Source organism: Talpa europaea (assembly GCF_964194135.1).
Source record: "Talpa europaea genome assembly, chromosome: 1".
In the NCBI taxonomy this organism is placed as follows: domain Eukaryota; kingdom Metazoa; phylum Chordata; class Mammalia; order Eulipotyphla; family Talpidae; genus Talpa; species Talpa europaea.
Genome location: NC_140073.1, coordinates 26,948,452 through 26,960,748, shown reverse-complemented (window position 1 = coordinate 26,960,748; position 12,297 = coordinate 26,948,452). Strand labels below are relative to the sequence as shown.

Sequence of the window (12,297 nt, the reverse complement as noted above, 5' to 3'; positions counted from 1 at the left end):
GCTGCAATGAGGATGGTCCATGAAGCGATGGAATAGGCTTGATTTAGGGAGGTAGTGGATCCGATTGCTTCTTGGCGGTTTCCCTTTCCCAATTATGTTTGGCTTAGTCTAGTTGTCAAATTACTTTGCAGTCCTTAAGCTGATCCAGAAAGCATGCAGAGGGGAAAGTGTAGATATTGTCTAGGTGCTGGGGGAAGGAGGGTTTTGGGTGGGTTTCGGAAATATTTCCTGGATAATCCGCAACCCAACCCAAGCAAAAGCAACTGCATATTATATCTCGATCCTTGGTTAAGCCCAAAAAGCAAAAAATAATGTTTATTTAGAATACAGATCAATTAAGGTCATTGTGCATGTTTTCAATTGATTTTTCCCTGAATGTAGCTGGAGAAGAGCTGTGACAGGTATTTGAATTGACTTTATTAAAAGCCTAGAATTTCTCATAATAAATAGATCTCTTGTTCAAAGAATATAGAAATCTTCCTAAATCTGAACCCACTATTCTGCATTACATCTGTGAATGATTAAATGCCTTGATAATTTGAGTACCAGTCTGCAAGTGGTGATTTCACCAAGATGAAGTTAAAGTTTTCCTTTTCTATAATTTAGGGAGTGTTTGCACAAAATGTGATACTTTAAACAAAATAGCAGGCAGAATGATGAACCTACTCGAGAGAATAGAAAGGTTTTTCTAATGCTTTTATAGTATTGTTTTTGTAGAATACATTCATGAATTATTAAAGAGCTCAACCACTTATTAAATCAAAGTTTAAAAAATAAGTTGAAGAGCCTTAGGTAGCACGTGTAATAATGAGTAGAGGATATATACATTCAGGGGATATTAAAGTTCAGGTACTGCAAATATAGTCTGGTCAACCTCTACCTTACCAATGGAAATTAATTGACTTTTAAGATTTAAAGTTGAACTATAAAAGAATAATAATATTATTTTAAGTCTTTATGATGTGATGTCTGGAAAAGTTCTTCCTGTCTTCTCTTTTCCAAGGATGATATGTAAGATGGTGAGGAAACTAACAACAAGCAATCTTGAGATTTAACTACCCTTTTAACAGTATAGTTTTGCTAAGTTAAAATTATTGCCTGGAAAATTATTCCGTCAGAGATTCTCCATGATGTAGTGCTATGCAGTGATCAAGATTCCTACTTACTCTGCTTTTAAATCAATTACTTGACCTTCCCAGTTCAAGAGTGTCTGTAAAATGCAAGTAATGGTTACCATCTCATAGGATTTTCCGAAGCAAGAAATAAGATTAATGCTATAGAAAGCGTTAGCATATGAACTAGAACATAATAAGTGCTGAATAAATGGCTTTTTGCAGACACCCCTCCCATACAATTTGTGCATTTCTTGCACTTTTTGAAGGTAAAACACAGTAGAGGATCCTGTTGTACAATAGCAGGTCTGATAACCTACCTAGGGAAGAGAAGATGGAAATTAATAGATACTAATATTTGATAGCATGAGCCCGCTCTATTCTTTTTTTTTTTTTTTTTTTTTTTTGTGGAACCCTCACAAGCGGCTGGGGAACAAACTGGCGCTGCAGAGGCTGCAGGCAGCCTCCCAGCCCAGCGCTCAACCTCTGCGCCACCAGAGGAGGCCCTATTCTTTTTTTTTAAGATTTTTTTTTTATATTCCCCATACAATTGCAACCCCCTTATTTTGACCCCAATCCCTCCTCTCCCCATCCCCCCCATAGTGTGTCTCTGGTTTATAGTTGTTTGTTGATTTTGATTTTTTCTTTATTATAGTTATTCTTTTTCCTGGTCCCTTATTTGGGCTTTTCAGATTCCTGCTATGGGTGAGACCATCCGGTATTTTTCTTCTTTCTGGCTTACTTCGCTGAGCATGATCCCTTCCAGCTCCATCCATGTTGCTGCAAATTGCATGAGTTTATCTTTTTTGATTGCTGAGTAATATTCCATTGTGTATATGTGCCGCATCTTCTTGATCCAGTCATCTATTTGGGGGCATGTGGGTTGTTTCCAAAGCTTAGCTATTGTAAATAGTGCTACTGTTAACATAGGGGTGCCTAACCCTAACCCATAAGATAATTCACCATGACCAAGTAGGATTTATTCCAGGGACACAAGGATGGTTCAACATCTGAAAATCAATCAATGTTATCCAACACATCAACAAAAAGAAATATAAAAACCATATGAAAATATCAATAGATGCTGCAAAAGCTTTCGACAAAGTGCAACACCCATTTATGATAAAGGCCCTTGAAATTCTTGGAATACAAGGAACATATCTCAACATCATGAAGGCCATTTATGACAAGCCCACAGTCAATATTATTCTCAATGGTGAAAAGATGAAAACATTCCCATTAAGATCCCGCAAGGATGTCCGCTCACCTCTCTATTCTGACCTGCCATCACAAAAAAATAATAACAACAAAACCAGTTTAAACATGGAGGTCTTTTATCTTGGGAGGTGAATAACCTAGTAGATGAATCAACATTCTCAGGTGAATCTTATCAATCTCCATCAACTTTAATTTTCTTTATAATAACTGGGAAGTTTCTACATCAACTTCCTGAGAACCCTATCCAAAATCCATGATTCAGATTAGTTATAATTAGCATTTGAGGGTTTTTTGCAACCTCTTTTATCAAAACTTGAAAATATTCACTTTGTATGTGTGCACTGAGCTGGCAAACCACGGCTTGGGGCAACCTCCCTCCCTAAGCAGCAGTGTGGCTGCTTAGTCACGCCCAACATCGCCAAGCTCGGTTTCCCTGCATATCTGATGAGAGCGCTGAACCCTAATAGGACAAGTAGTTTCGTTCAGGCTCTCAGAGTTCTAATCCTAAATTCCTTTCAATTCCAATATTAGTGCATAACTTTCAGAGTTACTTTCTTGATTTTCCAAACAGTGCTGGTAAAACCAGATGATAAAATTTAAAAGGAAGGAAAATGACAAAAATCACACCTCCCGCTGAGACAGGATAATCTCTAAAACTAACAATTTAGTAGTACTGAATAGGAACCCTAAACAGACTTTCATAACTCTGAAGGAGGAAAATATGGTGAGTACAGGGGCAGGATGGGCCCCTGAGCAGGTTATCTATGATCCGGCAGACAGGTAAAGGAGGAGCCCTGGAGCCCTCGGTGGCTTTCTCAGGCTTTTATTGAGCTTTACATGCATCATAGCAACCAGGTACATGGCAGGCAGGCCTCCAAGACACCCCACAAGTCTTCACTCTGGGCTTCTCTTTCCCCTTCTCTCTCTCCTGCCTCTTCCCTGTTTCTTCTGCTTCTCTTCCTCTTGGTGACTATCTCAATAATCCTCCCATGGCCCACAGAAGTAAACAAGATAGCTTGCAACAATGTACCAACTGCAGGTGCCCCATCAGGCAGGGCAATCCTTATGGTGGGAGGGCAGAAAAGCCTGAAAAACCATTTACCCTACAGTGAGTTAGGAGGAGAAACAAAGTAAAACCTGTATAATCAAGTGATGGGGTCAGATTAAAAGAAATTGATCCCATCAGACAGAAATCTCCCCAAATTCAAGATCTGTTTTTCAGGACAGGAAAGTTACTCCCTCCCACCAAAACCAATCTGATATTTCATAAACAGAAGTATAATTGTCATTAAAGAGATGCAAAATAATTAAGTATAAAGATGTAAACATTTTATAGGTGTTCTAAATTCAGCAAGAGTTCCCACTAATCATACATATGCAATTTTCCTTTTTCTTTTCACAGAAACACAATGATTTATCAAATAACTAAATCACTGTGAGACAGCTACAGGATACAACTTTAACAAGGGAATTAAATGGAAAAACAGATTTCCAAAAAAATGGCACTTATGAATAAGCAATTAATTGGCTTTTAAATACTGATGATGCTTGATTTTTTTTATATTCATCACAATTTTCCCCAATAGAGTAGCCCCCCCCCAAAAAAAAAGAAAAGTTAGAGGGGAAAAATATTTTCCCATTGCACCATGTGTTGTTTTTTTTTCTTTTAATTTCTATTCTCATCAAAAAACTGAGAAAGGAATTGTGAAGAGTAGAAATGATCCACAAAGTTCCTGCCTAGATGCCCAAATAATGCAGCTTTAGCAATGTCAAGTTTTTCCACTTCTTCCACACTCTCCATGTGCCAGAAGTCTCCCATCAGCCTGGTCCAGACGTCACCATCTGTCGTGGAAAACCCTCTTCAGGACATGTGTTTGGCCAGGAGGGTGTGGGGAAAGAGCTCAGGTGTGCCTAATAGTTGGAAATGTGCTTCTCCCTCTCCAGTTCAAATCTGCTAGGTGAAGAAGGGGTAAAAACAAAAAAGAAAATAGAAAGAAAAAGAGAAAGATTAAAATGGGAAGCAGGAGTGTACTTAGTGTTTGTTGGTGCAGATGTCTGTAGGTGGGGTCACTTCAAACAGTCAGGGGCACATGGGCACAGTGACATTTTCCAGTACAGCAAGAGCGTTTCACCTGCTGGAAGTGCACCCTTCAAACAAGTGGCCATAAATGATCAAAGTATCAAATTTCAAGTTATATAAAAATCTTTTTAACCCAAACATTTTCAAACCCATTAATGAGCACATTATTGAAAGGGAGTTCATCTTAGACTCCAGGAAAACATGGTGGTTACCAGACAGGCAGAACAGGGAGAGGAGAATACAGGAGGGGCAGACGGTGGTTAATGTGATGTAGTGGTAGCGCTGGAGCCTTAGTGGAGGGTGAGGGAAACGTGTGCACAAGGTGTGACTCTCTGCTCCCTGATTAGCTAGACTGGTGAGTGATAAATCAATAAAATTTGATGTTAAAAATGAGTTGAATTTATAAAATACACCGACACATAGGGAACTTTGAGGTTAAACATTAATGAGTAGGAAGCTTTTTTTTGAAGATTTATTTATTTAGGCATACAAGAAGTGGGGTACAGGCCAGAGGTGTGGGGGGTGAGAGGATTCACCAAAGACAGAGTAGGGAAGAGAACAGACAGAACAATTGAAATACACTGCTGTGGGGAGCAGCGGGCACGGCAGGAGAGGTCTGCTGTTCCATGTGGGTTGCTCCCTGGCCAGGGATCAAACTCATCTTAACCCCTTGCACCACCAGGGAGGCCCAGGAACCTTTTTTTTTTTTTTTTTTAATTGATTGTGTTACTCCCTTGAAGAACTGAAGAGAGATTCTATCATCTGTATGCTGAGATTTTCTGGCCTCTTCTTTCTGCTGTTTATGTGGGTAATTACAGTAGAATTTCTATTGGGTTGTAATGAAAATTCAGTGAGCTATTGTACATAAAACACTTAGAAGCATGAAGAAGACTTTGTCTATATCACCTGACAATTGGTAATGTAAACTATTACTACTTCTACTGCTGTTACTATTACTACAAACTTACCATAAATATAAGATCAAGTCCTATTATACAACCAAACCATTTGTTCTTTCCTAAGATCCCATAAGCATTGCCATTATTCTTGCAAGCCCTCAAGGTTAAAAAATCAAAATCAAAATCAGAATGTAAACACTGCTCTAACCTCATGGGCTGCGCAAAAGTAGGCTGTAGGCCATACTGACCCACAAGCAGAAGGTAGTTTGCTTGTCCCTGATAAATTATGTAGGAAGTATTTTTACTACTTCAGAGGTATGTTCCCACACCAAACCCACTACCAAGTTACCCACAGTCCTATTTTCCTCATTAGAACAAGGTTACTTATTTAAAGTCATGGGAGCATTTTTTCTCTCAAGAGGAACATGCTACTATTATGCATTAGTTAAAATAGACCAGATATGAAAATTATACATTCAATTTATGATGCATTTACTCCTTTAAAAATTCTAGAATTTTTATGAAAACATACCTGCGTGTCATTGGTTCTGACTTATTATCTAAAATTTCTGGGAAAAAAAACAAAGCATTCTTTTCATCTGAATCTTGACTCAGCACATCTATCTTATTTACGTTAAGTCACTCTTTCTGTTCACAGCGTACGAAATAATCTCACCAGAACAAAGTTCCCTGCCTTGATAAGTCAAACCACAAACTGGCAGCTGATAGAATAGCAGAAGCCAGAGTACACTTAACCCATCCAGAGGTTAAAGTCAGACCCCATCTGCCCGAGCTTCATTTTAACACTGATTTGTTATAGCAGGTAACTGACAAGATTAGCGCCCAAGGACCAACACCATGCACTGTGCCATCGAAAGGGCAGAAGTGCCGGATGGGCCTCATTTGCTGCAGATCCTCTGGCATGATGGTGCCGAGTCTCTCTACCCCGCTGTTTGGCTCAGAGACAATTGCCAGTGCCCTGATTGCTACCTGAATTCTGCAAAAGCACGGAAACTTCTCATCGAAGCTCTTGATGTAAACATTGGCATTAAAAGCTTAACATTTGACAGAAAAAAGGTAAATATATCTACATTGTTTCTCCCTTCTCTCCCAAGTTAAAATGACTGCTCTGGAATAATGTAAATGATAAAGTCCTTTTCATTTGATCATATATAATCATGTTTGTTGGTGTCTGATGCAAAGTAAACGTGGAAAGTAAACAGAAGCTTCTGCTATTCTTTTTTTATTACCAATACTGCTGTTTTGAATAAAATTTACAAGTTCATTATTCTTTCAGTGAGTGGTAACTTTGAAGATACAATCAAACTATTTCAGTAATAAAAGGAATGCTTCTGGGTCTTCGTTTACTCATATATAGAACAGGGATACTACCAGAACTTGGTAGTATTGTGAAGATGATGTGAGGATTCAATAAGTACTATGCTATGCATGAAAATTTAGCCTAGGGTATGGCATAGAGTAAGCTCTCAAAAACTAGTGTTGATTAACATATTTTAGTCAATTAGTAAGTATACACACAAGTCTTGTCCTGGGATTCCCAAAACCACACACCAGATGTGGCCACCGTCCTGGGTTTCTCTCATTCAAATTTATTAGGACAATTCTCAGAAAAGGAAATGTGACCAACAAGGTCATCGGCTCCCTGCTCACGTCTTCAGCTCTCGTAGAGGATTGCTGGTCCCGGTTCACTGCTTACTGGTTCTGTGACCTTAGAAATGTGATTTATTCTTACATTCCTGGCCAGAAAAAAATGTGACCATGAATGCTGCTTTCGCCCTGGAGTTGTAGGAGGACAAAATGAGTTATGTTTGTTGTTTTACTTATCTAGTATACACTGAAAATGGTGCTATTTTTATTTTTATCATTATCTGCTCCCCAGCATCATTGTTACTATTTCTATACTTTTAGCAGAAATTTTTTAAATAAAATTTTATGGATTTGCCTTTGGTTCGCCATACTGTATACATGTTGGGAGTACATCTTCATACCTCTGTATGTAGCTAAGCCTCTCCATATCCACCACCAACCTTCCAGTGTCATTCACACTAGAATGTGCACCTATCAAATAGACCCCCCCCCAACATTTCTTGTACTCTCTGGGCAGCAAACTTAATTGATATCCCAGCCAGAAAGTTTGGGAACCACAGATTGAAAGGAAATAGAGTAAGAACTTCAGAACTAGCCAGGTTACAGTCTTGTAGAATAACGAAAGTGCCTCAGACTACAGATGTATGTTGTCGACTTTTAGTTTTCTTGTTACCAAAGGTTATTTTATGTCTGTAAGTATATAATTTACAAAAAAAAAAGCAAGGACTATTGAATTCCTTGATTATTTTAAATGACATTCAGAAACAGAGCAAGAGCAAAGTATATGGAAGCATCAAATACATAAAAATGATATTTTATTTCTATATTATAAGGTTTATGTCACGTGGCCAGATGAGCATTACAGTGAATTTGAAGCCACGTGGCTGAAGAAGAGATGCTTCTCACAGAAGGCCAGAGAAAACCTCCAAAAAGAATTGTTTTTGCCAGGTAATCTTGTCATGGTCTTCTCTGTCTTTCAAAACCCTATAATAAGAAATTTGCACAGAAGCAAATTCAAACCCTTGTGCTCTGGTTAAAATTTGTAACTTATGTGAACTATTTAATGATTTAACAACACTGATCACGTGAGTAGATATGAAAAGAGAGAAAGAGTAATTCTAACCATCCAGAAAAGTAACAACAAAAAAGTACAGCAAATTAGTATCTAACCCTAAACCCTCCATGGACACTCAGTAAATGTTCCCTGCAAAGGAGCAGGAAGACCAGAAGTGCAGCTTGCCCTTTTTAATAAATTTGTACATAGCCAGAACTATTCACATTCAGCAGTGGGAATTCCTTACCTGGTTTCCAAAGATAAAATTTCTTACTTGGTTTCCAGAGATGAAATAGGTTCCAAAAACCCATGAAATGGTCTGTATTGCATCAATTTTGCATAAATGAGTGTATGTGTGTTTGCACATGTACATTTACTTGGAAAAAATTTGTATGGGACTTGGAACACTCTAACCACAAAAAAATGTTCAGAAAATCTGTAATGGATGGATTTAGTGAAAACGAAGATTTTTCTTCTACTGAGAGGCAAAATAAAATAGTTAATAGAGGTAGAAAGTTATCTTTTTTTTAAAGATTAATTTATTTATGCGTACAAGAGCTGGGGTACAGGTCAGACTTGTGGGAGGTAAGAGGATTCACGAGAGAGAGAGTGGGGAACACAACAGGCAGACTGACTGAAATAAACTGCTGAGGGGAGCAGCGGGCGAGTCAGGAGAGGTCTGCTGAGCCATGTGGGTTGCTCCCTGGCTGGCTTGGGCATGAACTCATGCTGCAGAGGCTGCAGATTGCTTCATGGTGTGGTGCTTAACCCCTTGCACCACCAGGGAGGCCCTAGAAAGTTATCTTTTAAATATGACTTTTAAGAGACACAATAATAGAACTCAAGCAGAGGCACTGGGACCAGTGTGAGGTGTTAATAGTCTACTTTCTGTATATTCTGAAGATTTGTTTCTTAAGATTTTGTGGGTGAAAGGCAAGAGCTAAAAAACATGATTGTTTTCATGTATTTACTAGATTCTTGACTTCTATAAACACACTAACAGGACAAGTTTACCTGAACTTTCTGAGCAACACACCAGCCCTGTTGAATTGTATAAGTCTGCTCTAGAAATTCTGGGTCATATGTCAAGATAAAGGCTTTTACCTTACCCTTTCAAATGTGAAATTCTCAAGCATATGAAGTAATTATCCATGATTTTATATTTTTGTAAAATTATTATTATTAAAGTTACAGTTAGTGACATAATGTTGACTTACATCACGGTACAGGTTTACTACACCTTTACAATTTTATGTTATTTCACCACACTCACCACCAAAGCACCAGGAATCCTTCACTAGACACCCCCCACCCCCGCTCCCTTTTGTTCCTAGCAAACCACATCTCCCTTCTGGTAGCCTTAGTCCAGTGTGCTCTTCCCCCTCGTTTTCACCACTCTCTCTCCCCGCTGCTGGAGGCCTCAGATCTATGGCAGCTTTTAAGGTTTATTTGACTCACCTTTAGTTTGGTTTGTCTATATACCACATGTAAGCAAAATCATCCAGTATTTATCTTTCTTCTGATTTATTTCTCTCAATAATAATCCCTTCCAGGTCCATCTATTTTGCTGCAAATGGAATGAGTTTATCTTTTTTGATTGCTGAGTAGTATTCCATTGTGTATATACACCACATCCTGATCCATTCATCTGTTTTGGTACATTTAGATTGTTTCCACTCCTGTGTTTATTACAGCACTATTTAGAATAATTCTTTATGACTTTAAATACTAGACTTATAGTAGTTTCTGGGATGTGGAGATGTTGCTAAGTAATGAATTGAACCCCAAATCTTCATCTTCTCATATGATTATCAGCAGAATGATACTGTTATTTTTCAAGCCTAAGGCCAGTGAAATTAGATTCTTGGATTCCTTTAGTCTAACCATACTGGATGTTGACAAGATTTTGCTCTAGTACTTTCTGTCTAAACCACCAGGAATTCATTTTCCTCCTTATCTAGCCTAGCTATTGGGTGGAATCCAGATGAATGTCCATGGAGAGATGTTTTTCCTACTTCCCCTAAGTGTACAATGAGTGCCTTGCTAGACTCTTCAAAGAATCTCTGGTTACATAACTGAGTATCACTTGTCTGGTTCAAATAACAGTATAATGAATGCATTAATATTTTTATTTAGTTTACTAAAATATCTTCTTTTGTAACTCTGCCTTAATTTTGTAATCCTGCTATATTTTACTTTCATTTCCTTCAAGTTCTTCTTTTGATTATTTCATGTAATAAAAGCCAACTTTATATTATTACAGCTTAAGCTTTTAGACATTGAAATGGATATGGCCAACCCTCTCTGTTAATATTTCTTGAGAACTGTAGTTTTATAGTGTATATTTCTTGGTACTATAAGGCAGTAGCAAAATGGAAATGATACTACATTCAGTTAAGTAATGGGAATAAATGGTCACACTGACAAGCTGTTATAATGAATAATGTAAGGAGGAATGACTGCTGTTTAGACACTGGAAAATATTTTAATGGTTTAAAACAAGGTCACATTTTAAAAATATATTCTCAAGCTGTGCAGCTGGTGGGTTAAAGAAGAAACGTATGTGCCATTTGCCTGTAGAATTTGACGCCTGATTTCACTACCTTTGCATATTTTCAAATATTTATACTCTAGAACATGTAAAAATAAAAAACTCAGTTATATGTGTAATTGATAGGATTTTGGTTTTAGTGCCAGAGTTGTGAGACTTTTAAAATCTGGTGTCAAGATGCAAGCCACTTTTCCCTGATCTTCCCTGGGCACTAGATGTTGAATTCAAAAATGAAAAAAACAAATGATAATCAGCCAAAAAAAAAAAATCACTCCTGTCATAGGACTGTCACAGCTGGAAGGAATAATAATATGAATAATAATCATTCTCTCAAAATTTTCTGTTCAACCTCACATATATCAGGCACCTATTTTGTCAGAAACTGTAAGGCAATATCAAATTTAAAAAGAGACGTGGATTTTTTTTCTTCAAAAGATTTATGTGTCCAGGAGGGACATTAGCCATTAGAACAAAAATGTACAATAGATTATTTTAAGTGCCTTGAATCAGGCGTGGAAGGTTCATGATGATGACATAGTGAGGAATCTTAAGAGAAGGGATGAGAAAACACTTCTTGGAAGGAGGCAATGCTTGAGCTAGATCTTGAAAAATTTGCTAGGCAAAGACAAGAAAGCAAGGAAATTCTGAGATCAGATGAGATCGGGCATGTTCAGGGTGATATAACCACAGACAAGAAATTAAGGACATTCTGGACAGAAAAAAATGTAGAAAAGCAGAGATATGTAAAATAATTGGGTGAGGTTAGAAAACTGCAATTAGTCTAATGTTGGTGTTCAAATTGTTAGGCAACAGAAAAAGGAAACAAACTATGAAGTGACTGACATGCCCTCCTATGGACCCCCTAAAACCCTTAAGTTTTCCCAACACAGAGGCCAGGTATATTCCCTTCCAATTGTCCACCAGGCCAACTCTCTTTTCACCGAGGCAAAGAAATGAGTTTAAGATCTTTTTAAGATGATTATTTTTAATATATTTTACACCTCAGAGTTGTGTCTATCTGATTTTGATCAAATGCATATAATTTTTCAAAGGTCTACAAGTTTGTAATTGTCTCCTTAGTGTCCTTTCTCTCTTATTGCCTCTGTGCTTCCCCCATTTGATTCTAGCTTTGTATTTATCTCAGAAAAAAAATTCAGTAAAGTGATGGCATTTGTGTTATGGAAAGGTCTTAGCCATGGTCATCTGTGTTGTGTGGACTGGCTTGGGGAGTTACTGCAGCAGGTGATCATAGGAAGGTCTAGATGTGATCTGAGAGCTAAAATTATGGGAGTAGCAGAGAGAAGGGGGTCGAATTTATATTTGAAAGATGAGTTGACCTGTAGAACAGGGCTTGCTGGCCCTGCTCTATAGTCTCTACCCAGTTAAAACTGCCTGTGGATGCTCAGTATGTTAATATATTCAAATATATGGATGAAAGTTGAAGACTTTTATAAAAGATTAGAACTATAAGGACTTTTTATGCAATTATATTTTAGCCTCCACGGGAAATTTTGGCATAATTGTACACCCATTTTGTGACCTCAAGATGCACAAGTCCCAGGCTATAAAAGAACTAAAGTGAAAATAATTGGCATATAATATAATTATATATGTATTATTTATATGTAGTTGTTCTTTTTATTAACACTCAATGTAATAATGTATGCTTGTTTCCCATCTCTCTTTGAAGTGGTACTGAAATATTTGTAAATTATACTCTAACTTTAGTAATATTTGATATTTCAAATGGAATTTTAAAGATTGTAATTTGAAGA

At 37.5% G+C, this 12,297-nt stretch overlaps 1 protein-coding gene across 1 annotated transcript in view; it reads left to right on the top strand.

Annotated features, from left to right (window-relative positions):
• Positions 1 to 6,167: 6,167 nt before the first annotated feature.
• BBOX1 (gamma-butyrobetaine hydroxylase 1) overlaps positions 6,168 to 12,297 on the top strand; it is a gene marked incomplete at its 5' end in the record, with an annotated part of 41,922 nt that continues 35,792 nt past the window's right edge. Inside the window, 2 exons of the mRNA XM_084242727.1 lie at positions 6,168 to 6,386; positions 7,751 to 7,865. Of these exons, the coding sequence (XP_084098853.1) occupies positions 6,168 to 6,386; positions 7,751 to 7,865 (334 nt within the window). The remainder of the gene's footprint in view (positions 6,387 to 7,750; positions 7,866 to 12,297) is intronic.